Below are 21,267 nucleotides of genomic sequence, written 5' to 3'. Positions count from 1 at the left end.
GTTTTTTTTTTTTTTTTTTTTGGGTGTTTGAGTTTTTGAACGGTTGAAAGATTGGGTGTGTGTTTGGTATGATGGAAAGTGTTCTCTTGGAAAATAACTGATTTTTTTACTTATTTTCTTGTGTTTGGTATGTAAGTGTAAAATATTATATCAAGTGTGTGTAAAATCTACACAAACACTATGGGAAGTATGTATGGGGGTCAATGCGGGTGAGGTGTATTGGAGGGTGGAAAGAGACAATCAGTATGGAATGATACTTGTGGAGTTTCTTTTCCCTACTTCCACTAGGGAAATCTTTCTCCTCATTTTTAAGCAGTTTGTTTTCCTACTGAAAATGTTCTCCAAAGATTTTGACCCACCAAGCATAGGAGAAATGGAAAAACCATACCAAATACACCCTTGTTGATCAATAGAGAGTGTGTGGTATTTGTTAGTTATAATGTTACATGGAGGTGCTGGTTTTTATTATATAGGATTAAAGACGGTAAATTGGGTTCTGGGGGTGTTAAACAAATCACTGTAGAATTCTTTTGAACTTATTTTCCTTCTTTTTCGTCTTTGTAATGTGTGGAATAGAATACTTGAAGCTGAATCCCCTTGGATATGTGCCAACATTGGTGGATGGAGATGCAGTAATAGCTGACTCTTTTGCTATCTTAATGGTGCGTTTTTCTTGTGCTGTGCCATTTGAGTGTGTAACTTTTTATCAGTACTATGTTGGTAATGAGAAGATTTTGGCAGTATCTGGAAGAGAAGTATCCCCAGCGAGCATTGTTGCCTCAGGATTGTCAGAAAAGAGCAATCAACTATCAGGTACAAAGGAAAAGTGGATGATGGTATTTTATGGCCATCAAGAGCTAAAGTTCTTTAGCGTTGATTAAAAAAAATAGGAACTATAGTTTTTTAGTACCGTGCTCTGGGGTCTGATTATTTGATATCACTGTACGTATGTAGCTTAAGCAGCTGGACCGAAGTTCTGAATTTTAGCGATTTCATGCAGTGGAATGAAAATGACTTGGTTATTACCTGGAATCTCTTCTGAAACACTTCCCTCCATATTGAGAATGAATCAATTGCTTTTAAACCGAATGTTGCTTATTTGAAAATAAAAAGAACTTAAGATACCCTGATAAATACTTATAAAAATATAGATAGTATAATGTTGAATGGTTTAGCACATCATTCAATTCTACTTGTTTTCAATCTATTTCCTGTTGAGGAATTCAAAGAACGGTGTACATTTTAAATATTATCTTCTGATGACTTAGAATTTCATTGTTTCATCACTTAGATGTGCCCTGAGTGACTAAAATTACACGGTTTCCTCGTCTCAGATGTCTAGTATTTCCAAGTCCATCTTTTGTTGAGTCCATAAGCAAAGTAGGATAATCCACTTAAGCAGATGAAAATATCATGTAATCGAAAACTTTGGGACTCTGCTGTCATCTATCTGGAATATGGCCTTCTTTGCTTCCACTTCATTAAAGTACTGATACCTCTCATGAAATAAGCTGCCAGAAAGAGAGAAATTTTAATTCCAGTGCATTCCTGTAGCTCTTTCTCAACCTTTATCCCTAGTCTCCTATGTCTTTCTGTTTGCCTCTTTTTTCTTTCTGAAATATTATTTTACCCAAGTTCTTGGAATTGGAATTGATTTAGCATATCTTCCCTTGTTTTCCATTTCTGCAGGCTGCAAACATTGTTGCGGCAAACATTCAGCCTCTACAGAATCTTGCTGTACTTGTGAGTTTAAATTATTATTCTGTTCACTGGTCATATAAGGTCATTTTCATGTGTTTAAAGATTCATACGATTTTACTTTTTTTTTGGCCTTCCCATTCACAGAAGTACATCCACGAAAAAGTTGGCCCTAATGAGACAACCCCTTGGGTTCAAAGTCATATAACAAAAGGCTTTGAAGGTAACATTGCTCTCAGTGCCTTTGCAGACATACATTACTTCCTGTCCCATAAATTTGTTTTTGATAAGTATTTTGGTCCCATATGCCGCTCATAGGACTAGATTTGGACAGTACCTCTGCGTGCTTCACGTTGCAGAAATGAATGGCTTACAATTAATTTTCGGAATTTTACAAATGTTCCCTAAGAAGAGCCTAAGATTCTTGGATGAAGACACTAGAATGGTCATTTTCTTGTACGTAATTTTGCAGTTGTCGAGTACCTAACTTAGCACTCGCTGGTATTAGTTAATCTTAGACTCAGTAAAGGTTGTTGTAGTAACTTCAGGCTGAATTACTGTTTCGCTCTTAGGCACTGGGTATTTGATGGAACTTCTATTCAGATGCTTATAACAGAGATTTTCTTTTCTGTTAGTAGTAACCCAGCCTATCAAGCAGGGGCAACTATTTGCCATTATCAATATCCCAGCCAAATTTGCATTAGCTATTGATTGGTTGGCTTGTTCTTGCAAACTTTTGCTTCTGGTTGCTGAAATTGCATCTCCTTTTCTTTCACTGGTCCTGCTTGCTTGTTTTTTTCGTCCTCTGAATCTTGTTTTAAGATCAACTCATCTTTGTAACAGCCACATGCTTTTGCTCTTCTTGAATTTTGGATCAAGCTGATGCCTGTAGGAAATAAACCAAATTAATATCCAAAAAAGTTGTTTCCTGTAGATCTGTAGCATGTGTTTTAGATGCTTAGGTCCTTGGCATTTGTAATTAAAGTTCCAGAAGACACTTCCCAAAAGAAGGTTCCTGTGGCCACGACGTGCTAGGATTGATTGTTTGATGTACTGCAGTTGATTGCAGTTCACCAGAATAAACTGATTTTAATTGTAACAGTAGGAGTTGTTAGAAGAAGGATTTATCTCAGTTGATCTAGAGGTTTTCTTAACAGAGATTTGCTTTTGCAGCACTTGAAAAGCTACTTAAAGATTATGCTGGAAAGTATGCAACAGGAGATGAAGTTTACATGGTTTGTTTCTTTTCAGTTCATATATTGCTGCCTCATATGCACTGACAGCACACAATGCTAACAGGTGTCTTGATATGTTTCATACATGTGTTGACCTTAGCAACTCACTGTGCACTTCCAAGTCTTTTACCCCTTAGGTCTCATATGCTTTCTTTTTTCTTTGATAAGTAAAGGGAAATTATATTAGTAACACTCGGGGATATGCTATTAGCAATATTAAGTAAAATCTCCACCTTTTCTATCTCCCAGACATTAAAATTCCTTCTAAATTGAAACGTTCATGAGCTTCCATCCTGATAATCAGGAACCGTGACCACTTATGATTTGTAAGGTCTCATATGCTTTCTTAATTTGGTCAAAGAAGGTAAAGATCATTCAATTCTCACGTAATAAGTAAGCTCACTAGAACTTGATTGTAAAAAAAAACAATTATAGCTGCATGATGAAATAGTGATGACCTGATTCAGTTCACTCAGTATTATCTTTAACAGACCAAAACGATTGACACTTCTATTATGCCATATAGAATCCAATTCAGATGCTTAGCTTATTTTGCAACTCGCAGGCCGACTTGTTTCTGGCACCTCAGATCCATGCGGCAATCAAGCGTTTTGAAGTTGACATGGTAATGCCTTTATAATAGACATCCCACCATATACATGAGAGTCATTTTCATTTCTACTCGCTTTCTGGTATAAAATGAACATGGTGCAATAAAGATTTTGTAAACCTAAAGAAGGGAAATTAACGTCTTTCTTGATTTATGTAGTTCAGTGTCTTACAAGCCTCAGGTAATAAGTATCTGATCTTGTGAATTTTTTCTCAATGGCATACATAATGAGTACCTAAAAGTTACTTCTGTTTTCTCATATTGGAGTAGAGACAAGGCAGTGCACTGCTACCTTTCTTAATCAAATAAAGGGGTATTTATTGCTGCTTCACTTCATTCATCTTGGTAGCAGCAATCGATCATTTCCTGACAGTTTACCTTTCTGTGAATTAGCGTCTTGCCAATCCATTGCTTTCTTACTTTTTTTTTGGGTCTTCTTTTAATCAATTGTTGCTTTCAAGAAATAGTTTTTTCCTCTCAAATAAACTGGATGGTATATTCCCACTTACTTGATTTACCATAGTCAATGGTGGTACTTTCATGTTTCTTAGGTGAAGTTATATGCATACATCTCTTTCTCTTTAACGAATATCTTCTTCCTAAAAGTTGTCAATGCAATGTGCAGAATCAATTCCCTACTCTGTTGAGGGTATTTGAGGCTTACCAAGAGCTGCCTGCTTTCCAGGATGCTATGCCAGAAAAACAGCCTGATGCCACATGCTGAGGCAAGAATCTGAGGTAGTTAATTACTTTGGAGATAAAGAATATTGACTATATTCATTTATTATATTGCCTTAAATAGTCATACATGTGCACCAACAACCACTTATGTTATCACACACTAATTTGTTAGTATTTCAATGAACAGGCCATCCATCTTCTTTCTCAAACCATTGGCATAACTGCTGGACTTGAATTTTGGCAGAATTGTTAACTGTTTGCTGCAACATTCTATTTCTGAAGGCATTGCCTTTTGTAAACTTCTTTACGATGAATAAATGTAGAGCTGTGTAACACTAGCAAACTTCTTTACGATGAATACATGTAGAGCTGTGTAACACTTGCAAACTTCTTTACAATGAATAATGTAGAGCCGTGTAACGCTTCAGTTATGGCACAGTCATGAGCTACTGAAGTCAGATGGTGTTGTACCTATGTTAAGGAGCCGAGGATGAACATTCCTTGGTCTCTGTTGTGATTTGTGAGATATTATAAAGTTGTCTGCATGTTGAAAAGAGCAGATGTTTCTATTATTATTTTTTGTTTGGTTGAACTGAGTACTTGGTAGACATATCATTAATCACCAACTCGGTAGCTTGTTGCGGTGTTTGCAATTGTAGGAGGGAAAAGGATTTCTACATGAAACAAATATGTTGCATGTGTCACACCCCTTTTTGCGCATGGCAGCGGTAAGGTTTTTCCAATTTAAGTGACGGTATTGATTTAGAGATTATGTTATTTTTTCAGAGTCGCCACTTTGAATTGAGTTATGGTGTTCCAAGTCACCTTTTTGTTTAATCCCTAATCAAAAGGAAATGACTTTTTAATATGGTCTGCGAACTAGAAATTCGGGTAAGGAATTCTGTTGATCGAGGGGAAGGTATTAGGCATCCCTTGAGTCCCGTGGTTCTAGCACGGTCACTTTTATTGACTTATACTTAAATTATGATTATTTTTTGGATAATTTGTGTTTATATGCCAAAATTTGCTTATTTTTAATTGTTGAATTTTATTAAGTCTTAAATCGGATGCATAACTGCATTCTCGATCTTGACATTTGGAGACATAACTGTCTTCCCCTCTTGAGTTCATCACGCTTAATAATATCAATTTATACTTCTTGTTTGAATTATCAAAAATTAATTATTAAAACAATTTGGACAAGGTGTGTCACCGCATCCTTGAGTTTCTTTTAAGTGTTTCAAAGAAAGATGTGTAACCACATTTTAATTGAAACCGACCTTTGAAACGGGTCATATATTTTAATATTTTACATACTATTAGAAAATTTAAGTGTATTATTAGTGATTAAATTACCTCTACTATTTATAAACACTATTTACATAATAAAAGTCTAAAATTTTAAACAAATATAAAGTTATTTCATATTAAAATTCGATATAGATGCATTTATATTTTTAGGATATTTACAAGTCATGACAAAAAGCATTAAAATAAAAAATAAAAAGTGTAACTCTTCATTTCTCAATTTTTCTAGGATGAACATTTTTATTTAGATAAAGTTGACTAAACAAACTATTATAATAATTTTTCAGGTATTTGGTAAATTTTGATTGGATGGAAGAGATGCTTAATTAATAATAACCTATGGTACATGATGAAAAATAATGAGATTAAGCGCACATAAAATTCGAGCAACTTCATAACATTGAAATCAAGTATTATATAATTGTGAAAATCAAATTATACAAAAAGTTGAATGGTACCTCTTGCGAAATCAATTCACGAAAAGGAAACAATCCTAATAAGGAACCACGAACTCGAAACCACGAAAATGAACCTCAACATCAACTTTTGTTTGTGAGTGAAAGAAAAAATATAAAATAAACTATGAGTTTTTTTTTTCCTCCTTCTGGCGTTTTGTGTGTATATATTTTGCTGATTTTTTTCTCTTCCTTTCTTTTTTGTTGTGTGTCGTGTATATGTGTTGGTTATTGTAGTATTGTGTTCCGTAGTGGTGTAGTGTGTAGACGTGTGTGTTGTGAGGAATTGTGGTATGTGGGAGTGGTGAGTGGAGTGGGGTATGTGGGGGTAGTGGAGGAGTAAGTGGGGTGAGGGTAGTGGTAGGTTATTTTTTTATTTTAATTAAATATAATAAATATTATAATAATAAAAATATTAGCTAATAAAAATACAAGAATAAATAATAGCTATTCTAAATTATAATTAAGAAATACTAACTTATTATTAAATCTAATTTAAAAGAAAATACATATTTTTTGTGTAGCTTTCCATTTCTTTTCATTTTTAAACAATTGAAAATAAAACTTATCTTAAAAAGTGATTCTAATCTTGTTATTTTCAAATCTTTTACAATAAACTTAATAAAATAAGATAAAAGTCAAAATATTTAGTTTAGATTATAAAAATATTTAATCTCTAAAAATGGAGTTAAACTTAAGTTCAATAAAAAATTACGTGTCTACGGCATGTACCGTCATGGAAGAGAAAGGAAGTTGCATCAACAAAAGAAAAGGCAAATTTAACATTAATCATCATCAGGAAACATACCAATATGGCCGAAATATAAAAAACCAATACACTAATTACGTATATTCGAAGGCATTGGACTGTAATTATCCCTTAATCAATCACTCATGCCTGAATTTTAAGTTAGGCATGAGCATTATCCTTCTAAGTTACACGCCAAGCTTTTCTGTTGAGGTTATCAAAGTTGGGCCTCAATATTATCCTTCTAAGTTACACGCCAAGCTTTTCTGCTGAGGTTATCTTCAACTTCTTGCATTTGCCATTTCTTTTCCGTCTCATATTTGCGGCAGTAATAAGTTTATATTCTGAGTGGGGCATCTCGCTAAGCTTACCAAACCGTTCCTCATAAAAGTGCCACACCTCCGACCTGCTTAAGAGAAAAACCAACAATAGAACTTTGGCAAGGAAATTCACATAGAGAATAAGTTCGAATAGGGAAATGCGTGTAGCAGCTTACCAATATGCTAAGAACTGAAACGGTGCATACTTCCCATAAATATTTTCAACATCTCTTTGAACGTTCTGTATGGTGGAGGTTCTTGCATGAACCTGGATTTTTTTTGGAAAAGTGAATGATCTGTCTTAAGATTCCTAATAACATATGAATCCATAATAATTTCAAGGGAATATTACGTGCACAGGTGTACATTGGTACAAGTAATAGACGTGCCTTTAAGTCAAGTTTGAAGTGAAAGGTAATACCTGCTTTAGATGCCTAATTGTTTCTGAATCAGTAGGAATCACATGATAATAACCCAAGCACATCAGTACATTAGCACAAGTAAATGGGCCAAATCCATCTATTTCTCTCAGCTGCTCAGCCATTTTATCATAATCGGACAAGCTTGGGTTGCTACAAGCTTCTTCAAGTTCTTTCAACTGAATACTGCCTTCAACTATGCCCTTAGCAAGCTTTATAATGCGGCCAGCTCTATAACCAAGACCACAACGCTTTGCTAGAAAACTTTCATCAAGGCTTGCCAATTCTTTCGGGCTAGGGAAGTTCCCAAGCTGATTAAAAGAGCTCAGCTTTCTATCTTCTGAAGGATCAAGATTGAATGGTGCACTTGTACCAACATCGCAAACCTCAGTAGTATCTCGACAAAGATTACTTTTTTTGAGAACCTCTTCACCAACTGAAAATGCAGGTGTCACAGTTACACCCGGTTTCCCTATATCTATGATTTCTTCGACTTCGGTAAGCCTCTCCAACAATTTTCTGGAACATCCATAAGCTCCAGCTCTTTTCCGTGATTCTTTTCCTGCTGGTGTTCTTGGAGTGAAATGCTCAGACTTGAAAGTTACGCCCTTCAACTGATTTTGATTATCAGGATCAGGAAAAGATGCAGCTGACGAGGGACAGTTCAGCTCCAACTGAAGCTCACATAATGCTTCAGCCATGCTCAACGTCCTTGACCACCTACACAAAGGAAGCAAAGATTATCAGAAAAGGCCACACATTTATGAATATTTCTTTCTTTTGATTTTATCCAAACACCACATCAAGCTGCTACCAGGGCTACATGTCCATAATTTCACTTCTCATGAAACAATTGGTTCATTCTCTTGTTTTCTTCAAAAGCTTGACTTCCCTACTGGGCTTGCATAACATCATTGGGTCGACTAGAAAAATTCTTAGCATAGGTTTATACTATATTGTCTCTTTTTGATTAATGAATGTAACTAGTTTAATACTGCTACTCAGTTCAACTACTCACTGGCAATTGCAGAGCAGCATACACTTCACCATGTCCTCAAACAATGTCGGCGATCTAAACACTCTCCCAAGTCCCCTGTCCTTTGCTTCTCCACAAATCTCCTGAAACTGTTTCACTCTTTTATTCTCTTCCACTGATAATCTCACCATTCGCCTCACTTGACCCTATATAACAGTAAAAGTAAACCCCAGCCAATAAACAAAGCCACACAAGGAAATGCATAAGGTACAAAATTTACACAAATACTTTCGGAAAAAGGAGTACCAGCAGAGAGCGTTGGTGTATAGTAGAAAGGGAAGCAGTACCGAAAACTCGAAGAAGGAGTGAATGAGGAGAATCCGAGGGTTGATTAATTTGGACGAGAACTGATTGTTCGTGATCATCATCGTTGATGTTTTCGGAGAGGTGTAGTGGGCGTTCTAGGGTTTTGGAGAGAGAGTCCCAGCGGTTTGGGGCCATCATAAATAGGCCGTGGCTACATACTGCTTTTTCCAAATCGAATGTGGCGCAGCCTCCGTCTCCGTCTCCGTCTCCGAGTGGTAGCTCCACCACCACGCTGCGGTGGCGATCGATCTCTTGCCGGTGCTGCATTTTACTGTTGAGAGCCGTTGGAACGAGAGAAGAGAAAGAAGAAAAAAAATAATAAAATCTTCAGAGCATTATAGCCCCTTACTTTTGGTAAATATTCATTTTCGCCCTATTTTTTTTTTAGTAAACCTTAAATTCTTTTACCAATGAATAACTAAAGATTAATTTATCGATGGAAAATTATAAATTGAGAGTAACTCAAATAGCGAGTTAAAATATTGCATAATTACTAATTGGTAATATTTTGTGAAAACAAATATTATTTGTACATTCTTATAAAAATAACTAGTTAACTAAAATTGATGCCTTTAATTTCTATCGACCTTTACATCTAGATTCTTTGTCTTTTGAATTATTAAACTTTTATTTATTTTTTATTTGAAAGCGAACTTGTATTTATTCGTGAAAGAATAATGTTTTAAATTATAGTATTGATAATGTTTATGGTTACTTTCTTTTAGAGAAGTAATATGTGTAGTTTGAAATATTTTTAACGTTTGAAAGTTACTACATATTATTGATTTATATCTCATATTAAATAATGCTATATATTTTAAATTTATGAGTTTCTTTAATTTTTGTACTTTGTATTGTTATTTTTTGTGCTTTATGCTATTTTATTAAAGTTTATATTAAATAAAATAAAAATTTATGAAGCTTATATTTCATATCTCGAGTAAAACAAAGATTTATGAAGTTTATATTAATTTTTGACTTCTTTGGAATGTTCAACTTTCGCCATGGCGCCCATTCTTGTTCTTCGTACTTCATTATTTTAAGGCCTAGGGCGGTCGCTTTAGAGTTTAAATGGAGTATTTGAATATTTAAATGGAGTTTAAAGTAACAATCTTTATCTAGGGAAGAACTCTTCTTGATTCGTACATACAAGAATATGTCCTCTTCTTGATTTTTCATGCGTTGTATAGAAAATATTTGCTTTCTTGTTTATGTTAAACAACAATATTTTTTACCTGCACTCTTTAAATTCTTCCCCCTTTATGATTAGTTTATCAGGATGATGAAATCAGAAAGTGACATGGGGTTTGGATATTTGGTCAAAGTTCTTGATTTTTATCAAGAAACCTTCTTCTTGTTGGCTTGTTCTTATTGTTGGCTTGAGGAATCAGGGTATGTAATATACTGTATACACATTATTTTATTTGTCTTGACTTTGTTTTCAACAGGTTTTCTTGGACTCATTCTTTTGTCCATGCAGCGTGAAGGTCAAGGATAACTTGCTGGATATTAGGAAGGCGTTATTTACAAGGCTTGCACTGAAATATAGTTTTTCTTTTCCAACAAAAGGTTGGGGTTTTGGATGTTCAAGAAAAAGGTTTTGCTATGCTGGAAATGGGTTCAAGAAGTCATGTCTTCCTCCTGATTTTTGTATCCCAAATTCTGGCTATACTGGGACAAACAAACAGCAATGATGGTACTGTTTTTTTTTCTCTGATTATCCATTTAAGATTACTTGATATGCACTTTCTTGTTTTTCTTGGTTAAATTCGAAACTGTTTCAGATTTGATTGCGTGTGAGTCTATAACCTAGGCCATAGATAGCTAGAATTGAGTGTATTCTAGATTCCTAACTGTTCAAAAGTACAAACAGCTGAATTGTTTTTGGGGTTCATGAAATAGAAACTAATAACTATCGTATTCCATCCTGCGTCGTGGTTTATTCTATTTTTGGAATTTAGACGAAGCATGTTGTTTTACTTTCTTTGATGTCACATTTGTGTGGGCTGAATTTTGATTTGACTAGTTCTTTGAACTTTGAGTTGGAGTGACTAATTCATCTGAAAAGTTTGAGGTGCCTACGGTCCCAGCCTACAGTTCTTGCTGATTGTTAGTGGGCTGCTGTGATTGATTGCTATATGCATGCTTGTGTGAGCTAGTATGTGGAAAAAATACCAAAGTTAAGCAACAGGAAGGGATAACTAAGTCATACAAACGATGAATGAGAAAACTTTATGATCTAGCAGTTCTTTAGCATTATTGAAGACTGAATGATGGGCAAAATGCTAGGCAACACATTCCATTCAAAACTAAGCATATTTTAGAAGTACTCAGAGTCGTGTTTTCTTTACTGGGATCTCTTTCCGCCTTTACTCCCAATTTAGAATATACGATTTATTTTTTTGAAATATGCTCTTCTTGTAGTTTAGTTGACCAAATTACTGATCAACCGAAAAGACGTCCCAAAGTTAGCAATGCAGATACAAAGTATAAATTAGCAACAAACTTTGAAGAAGCTGCTATACTATCTAAATTTATTGTCATGGATTGTCCGTTGAAAAAAGTTATTGGAGTACTTGTCAAATTTGAATGCTTATAAAGTTTTGCGCTTTTTGTAAGCTTGAGTTTTAAGAGTACATTAGTAGTTGGTGAAACATCTACGTTTTTGATAGTACAGTACAGAGGCCATTTATAGTTCCTTTTATTATGCAGCCACTGCTCTGTTTTCTCTCAAATCTAGTTGGAATAACTTGCCACCAAATTGGGAGGGGTCAGATCCTTGTGGTAGCAGCTGGGCAGGAATTGTCTGTGACAACTCACGCGTAACCTCAATGTATATCCTCAATATTTGAAATTTCTGATTGTTCTGTAGCTTGCCTACCTTCCCTTTCTCATTGTTTTCTTTAACTTTCCTTTTGCAGAAAGTTATCAGGCATGGGCTTGGAAGGCAATCAGTTTGGAGATCTTTCATCATTAACTGCATTGCAAATTTTGTATGTTTTTTTTTTTTTTTGATGAAGTAGATTCATTTTAAGGCATCAAGAAGATGCAAGCTTTACAAGGACGTTTTTTATTTTGTTTTTCTGTCTTGACTGTTAAGAATCAATGATAAGCTTCCATAATCATCTTTAGTTTACCTATATTTCTTTCTCCAACTCTTATCTGAAGAACAACAGTAGTTTCATGTAAAAATCATTAAGAATGCTGCAGCTAGTTCTCAAAGTAAATGAATGCAATATCCATGTCTTTATTTGCTACATATATTATTCTGGCCTCATCTCTTCTTCATCCTAAACTAATTCCTGGAAGTATTTGTAAGGAGTATACATATCATAAGAAAGATTTCTCAACCAACAGGAATAATTTCTGCCATTCGGATCCACTGCTTTAACTAGTTTCTAACCTTTTTCTTACCCCAAATTAACCTATTCAAATGATTTATCACTTTGCTTCGTTTGTTGTATCAAATTTGGTTTTTGAGGCACGCATTATGAACTTCTTTGTTGTAGGGACCTCTCGAATAATGTTGGTTTGAAAGGAACTCTTCCACCATCAATTGGAAATTTGAAGAATTTGACAACCTTGTAAGAAATCCAAATGGCCACTCCAGTATGTTCTATATAACTGTGTAGTCTAAATCCTGACTTCAGAAGCTGGTCATTTTATGCAGAATCTTAGTTGGTTGCAGTTTCTTTGGTCCAATTCCAGAATCAATTGGTTCTCTGCAGCAGCTGGTTTTTATGTAAGCATTTACTTTCCCAGTTTATCCATTTGCTTACCTGAAGTTTAATCATTAATGTAAAGACGTGACACCTGGGCTAACTCAACCCCAAAAGCTAACTCATGAGGGGAGGTTTGTCCAAGTCCATATAAGGAAACCAATTTCCTATCCCTCTACTCATGTGGGACTTCTTAACACTACCCTGCACGTCCAAACCTCAACTGGAGCGTGAAACTTATAATGGGGGGGGGGGCAACATCGGTGAACAACAAATTGGGATGAGCCTGACTCTGATACCATGTAAAGATATGACATCTGGGCCTAACTCAACCCCAAAAGCTAGCTCATGAGGGGAGGTTTGTTCAAGTCCATCTAAGGAGACCAATTTCCCATCCCTCTACCGATGTGGGACTTCTTAACAATTGATTGCTTCCATTTTCTTTATCTGAAGTTTAATCATTAATTGTTTCCGTTTTGTTTACCTAGAGTGAAATTGTGCATTTCTTCTATGTCGAACTTTGGCAACTGGGTAATTATTCTTGCCGTTAAAAACAAGTTTGGTTAACAATTTTTTTTTTTGCTTTTCTTATCAACGCTCCAAGCAAATTAGATTCAGTTCATGGGAAAGGTGTATTCAACATTATTAAGATTGGATTTCATTTGAAAACGAAAATTTGCCCACAAGTGATGGGTATATAAAACAGAGATTCTCTAACCAATAACTTGCAACTTTCCCTGCCTAGATTACAGAATTGTGCTGGAGTAGGATTCAGTAAATTGAAATTGAGTATTGGAACTTAGTGGTCCAGTGACTGAAATTCATCCCTAACACGTGAAGTATATTAGACGAGGTGTGGCATGGATTCATTTTGTAGTTTCTAATAAAAAACACAAGCATTGTTGTTTTTTGTTGAGTATCATCTTATGGTCGTACAAACAGAAGCAGATGACAGAGAGGTCTTCTCTATTTCATATTATGTTCAATTACATTCTTCATCTTTGTTTAAGGGTCTATGATATATGTTCTCTTTAGCAGTCAGCTTATTCTTCTTGACTTAATTTCGTATCTTTTTTACAACATTTCGACAGATCTCTAACTTCTAACAGCTTCACTGGGCCAATTCCACCATCAATAGGCAATTTATCTAAATTGTCATGGCTTGATCTGAGTGACAATAAAATTAATGGGACTATCCCAATCTCACAAGGTTCAACACTTGGTTTGGATTCACTAGTCAATACCAGACACCTGTATGTTGCCTCTCTATAAAATGTAACTTTCATTCTAGTCTTTTTCTCTTCCTTAGTAGTTGTATTAAGTTTTATCCGTTTCTTGCAGTCACTTGTCAAAAAATCAGCTCTCTGGCCTAATCCAACCTCAACTCTTCAATGCAAGCATGAAGCTGATACATGTGTGAGTATGTAGGCAAGTTAAGTGTATATTTTCATTTTAAAACTCATATATCTGGTTAACTTAATTTACTTAAACCTTTTGAGGAATAAATACATAATGACCTTCTATTACTTCCCAAGCTGAATAGAAAGTTTTAAGAATGTATGTTTTTGCTTCTTTTATTGTGTGCTTTGTTGCAGGGAGCTATGCAAGTATTTTACATTTTCTTTGTGTAGCATCTTTCGTTTGCCTCAACTCTCACCTTTTTTAGTTGTCAGTTGTCATTTGCAGTAACTTGTGATATATATTGTATTTATCATGGTATCCCTTATGTGTTTGACTTCCTTAACACAAATGGATTAATTAACATTGTTGCTTTGGTAGAATATGTGCTCTTCTGCATTGGGCTCTATGCCAGCACAACTATATGCATCACTTTCAAAGTATGCTGTCAGGTTGTAATACTATAATATCCTTAGGAGAGAACAATATCGTTAATGTATGTTCATTGTTGATGGAATATTCAAGAAGTGATTTTTCGACTAAAAACCTTAAGAATGGAGACTGATGCTGAAGAAATGACGTTCATTCATAAGAAACAGTGCCATGCTGCAAGTCATTTTTCTCTTGATTTTGATGATACTTGTCTTACTATTGATCAGGATTTTAGATCACAACCAACTGACCGGAGAAATTCCAGAGTCTCTGGGAAGTCTGCAGAATTTGGAAATTTTGTGAGTTTCCAGTGTTGTCAGAATTATTTGCTCAAGTAGTTTCTACCCAGAAGTTGTGTTCTTTTCATTACATTTCTTGTCATGTCTACAGGCGACTGGACTGGAACTCTCTCAATGGATCTGTACCTTCCAAGCTCAGCAATATTACAAGTCTCAGTGAGCTGTATGCACTCAGTAGAGGATGTACCTAATCAATTTCTGTTGATCCCTTGATGTAAAAGTAGCATGCTATTGGTATTTTATTTCGAAAATACTTCTTTCGTTTTCATTTTAGGTACTTATCCAATAATAATCTCAATGGATCAATTCCGGACCTTGCAAAGATGCAGTTGCTAACCTATGTGTAAGTCGGTGTTTAAGTTTTTTATAACTATGAAATATGTACTAATGCTTGTAGACTTCTCTTATGACAGATTTCTAATTTCTTGTCGAAGAAATGCTTCATTCTATTTATTAGACACTCCTTTCAGCAAGGATGTGAAGAATGTGATATACCTGGTTAATGTATGTACTTTCTTATTTTATTCCTATTGTTTGCAGGAGCATGAGCAATAACAGTTTCAATGCATCAGATGTTCCAGCATGGTTTAGAAAGCTCCCTTTATTGAAAACAATGTACTTCTCTCTCACCTTTCTCTCATGTGCACACACACAAAATTAGTTGTATCAAGTATAAGACCCTGAGGTGGAATAACATACAAATTCTCCAATGTGCCTTCCAAAGAACCTACTCCTGTTTTCTTGACTACCACAAACATGCTTGACTTCCATTAGTTTGGCATAGAGTACTTAGGAAATCAATGGAATATTCTGTTCAGGTCTTACTTTGCTGTGCTTCAGTTGAATACAGTTGACTTGTTACTAAATTGTAGGAAGATTTCCTGCTCTGAAGTCAAGTCTTAGTGGAAGGGTCAGTATAGAAGTTGAGGTGATAGCCTATATAGTTGGCCTAACCAAAGCCTCAAGACAACGTAAATTTAAGCTGATGAATTGAATCTTAAGTAGGGGTCTTAGCACTACAGCCTACCAGTCAAAGAGGTGTAGAGAAAGCGTAAGCTTTTCATTCTCTTCACGGGAGCCACACAATACACAGCTGGAAGTCAGAGGGTCCATGTAACCCATCTCTTTGTTCCTTATCTTTGTTGGTGAAAGGAAACAACAATTAAGCACTGAGATATGCTATTCCAGATACTACTTTTCCTCTACAAGCATTTGTTGGACTTGGGGAATAAAATCTCAAGGAGAAAATGAATTTTTTTTCTTTGATTATATATACTACTGTTTTAGATTATTTTGGTAGCACACTTTGCATCTATTGAGGAAATCTACTTTATAAATGTGAACCTAAACAAAACTGATCTGCAAATCCTGTAGAGGAGGAGCTTGTTTTTAAGCGGCATATATCAAATTTAAGGATAGTTCAAGGAAGATAACTACTTGAGTCGCCTTAATCTTGGGGTTATTTGCTGCTTTAGTAATCTTTGATGGACACTGTAACAGATATATGGAGAACACAACACTGCAAGGACAAATCCCTGCTGACTTATTCCGCTTTCCTAACTTGGAGACTATGTAAGTTCACACTTTTTCTCTCATAAAACCGGATTTAGGCAGGGGATGTTTACTCATTAAAATAACGACTTGGATTTAGGATCTACAGCATCTCTCTTACAGGAGACATTTTATTTGATCACCAATTGGTTATATATTTGCAGAGGATTGGCCAACAACAAGCTCAACGGGATATTGGATATTGGAACCAGATATGGGAACAATTTAACACTTGATTTGAGAAATAATTCTATCAAGGACTTCACTCAGAAAACAGGATACAACATGAATATATCGTGAGCAAATTACTTCTCTGTAATTAACCTTCTTATTATGCACATTCTTCTGTTTTGGAGAATAATGTTATATTATATTTTGCAGGCTCGCCGGCAACCCGATTTGTGATGGAACAGGAGCAACAGCCAAATACTGTGCAATTCAGATTTCCAATGATTCCTTCTCATCACCTCTGAAGTGTCCAGCAATGTCTTGCAATTCTGACAAAACATTAAGTCCTACATGCAAATGTTCATATCCATACACTGGGACACTACATTTCTTTTCCCTGTCCTTCTCAAATTTAGAGAACTCAAGCTACTTTACAACCCTTGCTGGCTCTATGATGTCTACATTTCTATCCAATGGGCTTCCAGTGGATTCAGTTTCTCTAAGTGATCCAACAGTTGATGTTTATTCATATCTTCAAATTGAAGCACAAATCTTTCCTTCAACACAGGACAGTTTCAATCATACATCAATTCCTTCCATTGGTTACCTGCTCAACCGGAATCCTTTCCAACTCCAATATTTTGGACCCTTTTTCTTTACTTCTGAAAGTTATTGTTGCTTTGCAGGTAACTGAACATGGTTTAAGCAAAAAAAAAACATTTTTTTGCTCTTCTTCTTCTCAAATTCTTTTCTGGATAGATATGCAATTCTTATCTAGCTTAACATGTTTGCTTATTTTCGTAATTTAGACGGAAAGAAGAAGTCATCATCACGTACTGGTATCATCATTGGAGTATCGGTTGGTTGTGCAGTGCTTGTGCTCTTAACACTTTGTGCTGGCCTTTATGCTTTTCGCCAGAGAAAAATGGCAAAAAGAGCTGGTCATAGCAGTAACCCTTTTGGTAAGATCAGTTTTTCTTAGATCTGCACCATTTTTCGACATTATTATTTTTTAGCTTCCCAATGATGTCTTCATGTGAATACAGAATCTTGGGACCGTGATACGAGTGGTGCTGTGCCACAACTTAAAGGAGCAAGATGGTTCTCATTTGATGAGATTAGGAAGTGCACAAACAATTTTTCAGAATCTAACTGCATTGGATCTGGGGGCTATGGGAAGGTTTACAATTTCTCTCTTTCTTTCTGTTCCTGCTATAAAGTTCAGCACATATTTAGTGAACTTAAGGTCTTACCTTTTCCCCATACCAATGGATGAACAACATATTGTCCATCTTATGACACAGTGGCATAAATTCGCTTTAACTACCATTTTAAAATGCAATGATGGTCACAAGCTCTTGACTTGTATGTGTTTTTAAAATTTTTGGTAATCAGTATTTATAAGAAGAATATCAAAATACTAGATACCATACCGAAGTACATAGTCACATATACAATTTATATATAATACTAGCAAATATATAAAATAGTATTAGTACAAAACTAATTATTCAGACGTTGGAATTTCGACCATCCTATCTTTATTGAAATGTCCTTTTTGTATAATTGATTAATGAAGGAATTTGCATGTTTGTACTTCCTTTTCAATATTTTTACATGTGTAAGGTGTTAGTATGATATAATTGAGATGGTTTTGAAAAGCCGAAGTCATAATTATGAGTATACGTAAGTTGAGTCGGACAAACTATGGTTACCGATTTACTGTACTTAAAAATACCGAAATCCAACTTAAAAATACCGAACCATACCGAATTAATTTGGTATGGTAATGGTATAGTATATATTTTTAAAAACCAAAATTACCGAACCGAAGTTTTCAATATAGTACCATGCCCACCCCTAGCTCCAACTATCACACCTAAATAAACCTGTAGGTTTTTCAGACAGTAAGTACATTTAGACATCTGGTACACATAAATGAGCAGATGACGAGGAAATGTTTTGAATGAAGTAGTTATATGTCGATATGGTATTAACATCTTGCACATGGGATCACAAACTTCTTCTATAGATTCACATATTCTAAAGAAAAGTACGCCTTGCCTATATGGTGAAATAGGTAGAAGTGTTTAAGTGAATGACGCAATCTACACCAACTCTTTGTATCTTATCAATTTAATTTTTTTTCCCCATTTTCCACCTTTAGGAACGATTATGAACTAAACTAGTGTAGGAATTATTCAGTTTCTGAGGATGTTGCAAACTCAAAATGAAATATCACTGTGAGGTAGTATTTCTTGGTGTGAAAAGCCAAAGGCAATAAGGAAATAAGTCTCTTGGTTCATTAATTTGCTTCTTCTGTTAGGTTCAGCTGCTGAAATAGTCGTTTCACCCACCTATATGTTTTACCCCTGCCTTATTTGTGTTATTTACCAGCAACATAGGAGCTAGAAGAAATTGCTGAGGCATTTCTAATTGAACTACATTATTATTATTCACTAATAGCTGTTGTTCAGTCATCTAGGACTATATCTTGATTTTTCTGCATGACTGACATATGCATTGCATGGTACAATAATACTGCATCTTTCACACTTTTTGCTAATTTATTTGTAGCATGTCAAATTTTCCAGACTGATACATGTAGCATCAACAGGTCTACAAAGGAACTCTTACTGCTGGGGAGGTAGTTGCAATTAAAAGAGCACAACATGGATCAATGCAGGGGGCTTTTGAGTTCAAAACAGAGATTGAGCTATTGTCAAGGATACATCACAAGAATGTTGTAAGCCTGGTTGGATTTTGTTATGAGCAAGGCGAACAAATGCTGGTTTATGAGTACATTCCAAAGGGTACTCTAAGGGAAAGTCTCTCAGGTAAAAATATTTTTCTGCATTCATCATTCCATATGTTTGCTTCTGAGGAAGCAGATGCTAAGTCCAGTCCAATCTGGCAAATAAGAAAGATTGATATTTCTTCACTAAAACAATATCGATCTGTCCACTGGACTGTCTTGTTCATACAGTGGAAAGTGTTTTATTTACCTTTGTGTAAAATTGAATTCATTATATTGCTTCAGCTCCTTTATCAGACCTGCTAATTTATATGTTTATTCAGCCATTGTCCTCCAAGGAATAACATTCCCAACTGAAACTCTGTCCATCACCATCATGGATTTTCTCTAGTATGATACGAGAATTAATATCAGTGTTTGGGCATATATACAAATTTAATTTGGTTATTCTTAATCTGCATATGGCTCTTGCAGTCAAGCCAAAATTCCAATTGGCGTGGACAAGGAGACTTAGGATAGCCCTTGATGCTGCTAGAGGTTTAGCATACTTGCATGAGCTTGCAGATCCTCCCATAATACACAGGGATGTTAAGTCAAATAACATCTTGCTGGATGACCATTTAACTGCAAAAGTTGCTGATTTTGGCCTATCAAAACTTTTGAGTGACGAAGACAAGGGCCATGTTACCACTCAAGTCAAAGGTACATTGGTGAGTATTACAACCTCAAACCTTGATGGATCAATTTGAGCTGTCTTATAATTCTTATGGATTTGCGTATATCAAACTCTAAAACTTGAAGGCGATTGGTATATCGCCAAGGCTAATATTCTTGATCATGAAATGACTGAACAACATGAAGGAAGGATCATTTTGAATCCAATTAAAGAATTAAGTCACCACATGTTATTCATTGTTTAACATGGTGATATACTGATATATGCAAATTTTGATTTCAAAGAACATTTGTAATTCCATAATGCACCATCCATACTGCTTCGAAATCCCATTTTCTAAGAATGTTCCTGTGTAGGGATACTTGGATCCTGAGTATTACATGAGCCAACAGTTGACTGAGAAAAGTGATGTATATAGCTTTGGGGTGGTGCTGCTCGAGCTGATAACTGCAAGAGCTCCAATAGAACGAGGAAAACACATTGTGAGACTGGTTGCAGAGACCATATATGATTCAAAAGATAACAGCAAACTCTACCAATTAATTGATCCAAGAATAGGTCCAGGTTCAAAACTCGAAGGTGTTGATAGATTATTCACATTGGGAATGAGATGTGTAAATGAATCCGGGGCTGAGAGGCCTTCCATGGGAGAGGCTGTGAAAGAAATTGAGAGTATTCTTGAACTGGCCAGCTTGAGCAAGTATACCGAAGGCGACCTCACTTCGTCTAGCTATGAGGACACAACTCAAGTCAGTCTTGACGATTTTTATAATGACAAGGCTTTTGATTATAGTGGTAAATTTCCTTCTGGTGGCATGAACACCACTTATTGAAACTACTAAGGACTATAACTGTGAGTTACATAAGTTTGTTATTATTGAACATATAACTATGAATTACATTTTGTTTGATTGTTTATTACTAGTGATGCTTCTGTTCTAATACTAGCTATACAGAAGTCAGAATTACAGATGGCTTCTTGAGATTAAGTGATCTTCATAGTGATATTTGATCGAAATAACGTAAGATCATACTGTACAGGACTACAGATGAATTTTATAGCTCAAAACTCTAAACTGTAACAAATAAAGAGTTCTCTTGTTACACTGACCTTTGCAGCTATGTCAACAAGCACAACAAATTTAGGATCTTTTTGGCCTTGGACTATGAAGATTGTTTTAGACAATTGCATGATTAGTTGCAAGTAATTTACAGTGTTCAATTTTATCAAGGGTTTAATGCGCATGAAGTTATGCCTGGTTAGACACCTCTGATCAAATGGTTTTGATATTAGTCAAACATCCTTCTTGTGAAATTTTAACATTATAAGTTGTATTTTTAATGCGTTGTATCATGTTTAAACAGAATTGACAAGAAATCACCTATAATTTTTTTATTTTGTCTCTGCTCGGATCGTTAGGCTACCCCCCCCCGCCCCCACGCGCTGCAGGCT

At 35.3% G+C, this 21,267-nt stretch overlaps 3 protein-coding genes across 5 annotated transcripts in view; 2 read left to right on the top strand and 1 right to left on the bottom strand.

The window, feature by feature from the left end:
* The window catches only part of LOC102593841 (glutathione S-transferase zeta class-like), a 5,471-nt gene extending 675 nt beyond the window's left edge, over positions 1-4,796 (top strand). Inside the window, exons 4-11 of one of the 2 annotated variants that reach the window (XM_006358424.2) lie at positions 577-662; positions 742-813; positions 1,690-1,743; positions 1,846-1,921; positions 2,872-2,933; positions 3,499-3,558; positions 4,169-4,281; positions 4,412-4,796. In XM_006358424.2, coding sequence (XP_006358486.1) covers positions 577-662; positions 742-813; positions 1,690-1,743; positions 1,846-1,921; positions 2,872-2,933; positions 3,499-3,558; positions 4,169-4,267 — 509 coding nt within the window. In that variant the 3' untranslated portion in view covers positions 4,268-4,281; positions 4,412-4,796. Of the gene's footprint in view, positions 1-576; positions 663-741; positions 814-1,689; positions 1,744-1,845; positions 1,922-2,871; positions 2,934-3,498; positions 3,559-4,168; positions 4,282-4,404 lie in introns of both variants that reach the window. The other variant, XM_015313963.1, reaches the window with a different exon arrangement.
* Positions 4,797-6,740: 1,944 nt separating this feature from the next.
* On the bottom strand, positions 6,741-9,147 carry LOC102593287 (uncharacterized). 2 transcript variants are annotated; one of them, XM_006358422.2, is made up of 5 exons: positions 8,757-9,147; positions 8,493-8,656; positions 7,477-8,194; positions 7,232-7,323; positions 6,741-7,141 (listed from the first exon to the last, which is right to left on the bottom strand). In XM_006358422.2, the coding sequence occupies exons 1-5, from the start codon at positions 9,081-9,083 to the stop codon at positions 6,985-6,987; spliced, it is 1,458 nt and encodes a 485-aa protein (XP_006358484.1). In that variant the 5' UTR covers positions 9,084-9,147; the 3' UTR covers positions 6,741-6,984. The 2 variants fall into 2 exon arrangements, with proteins under 2 accessions (XP_006358484.1, XP_015169463.1); XM_015313977.1 differs by having other exon boundaries at positions 8,798-8,979.
* Positions 9,148-9,794: 647 nt separating this feature from the next.
* On the top strand, positions 9,795-20,799 carry LOC102593061 (probable leucine-rich repeat receptor-like protein kinase At5g49770). Its single transcript, XM_006358502.2, has 20 exons — positions 9,795-10,208; positions 10,297-10,512; positions 11,529-11,649; positions 11,738-11,809; positions 12,326-12,400; positions 12,487-12,558; positions 13,627-13,788; positions 13,877-13,951; positions 14,593-14,664; positions 14,756-14,827; positions 14,939-15,007; positions 15,205-15,279; positions 16,165-16,236; positions 16,380-16,511; positions 16,597-17,069; positions 17,193-17,345; positions 17,430-17,563; positions 19,001-19,220; positions 19,613-19,848; positions 20,171-20,799. Exons 2-20 carry the CDS (start codon positions 10,422-10,424, stop codon positions 20,645-20,647), a joined length of 2,853 nt encoding a protein of 950 aa, XP_006358564.1. The 5' UTR covers positions 9,795-10,208; positions 10,297-10,421; the 3' UTR covers positions 20,648-20,799.
* The last annotated feature ends 468 nt before the right edge of the window (positions 20,800-21,267 follow it).

Source organism: Solanum tuberosum, unplaced genomic scaffold (genome assembly GCF_000226075.1).
Source record: "Solanum tuberosum cultivar DM 1-3 516 R44 unplaced genomic scaffold, SolTub_3.0 scf00277, whole genome shotgun sequence".
NCBI lineage: Eukaryota > Viridiplantae > Streptophyta > Magnoliopsida > Solanales > Solanaceae > Solanum > Solanum tuberosum.
The sequence above is the reverse complement of the archived record's forward strand: the minus strand, read 5'-3'. Positions and strand labels throughout refer to the sequence as shown.

Coding starts and splice junctions, on each gene's coding strand:
- LOC102593287 (XM_006358422.2), bottom strand. CDS start 9,083: ATGCAGCACCGGCAAGAGATCGATCGCCACCGCAGCGTGGTGGTGGAG. Junction 8,195..8,492: donor ATGCTGCTCTGCAATTGCCA/GTGAGTAGTTGA, acceptor TCCTTTGTGTAG/GTGGTCAAGGACGTTGAGCA. Junction 7,142..7,231: donor TTTCAGTTCTTAGCATATTG/GTAAGCTGCTAC, acceptor TCTCTTAAGCAG/GTCGGAGGTGTGGCACTTTT.
- LOC102593061 (XM_006358502.2), top strand. CDS start 10,422: ATGCTGGAAATGGGTTCAAGAAGTCATGTCTTCCTCCTGATTTTTGTA. Junction 11,650..11,737: donor AACTCACGCGTAACCTCAAT/GTATATCCTCAA, acceptor TTCCTTTTGCAG/AAAGTTATCAGGCATGGGCT. Junction 12,559..13,626: donor CTGCAGCAGCTGGTTTTTAT/GTAAGCATTTAC, acceptor ACATTTCGACAG/ATCTCTAACTTCTAACAGCT.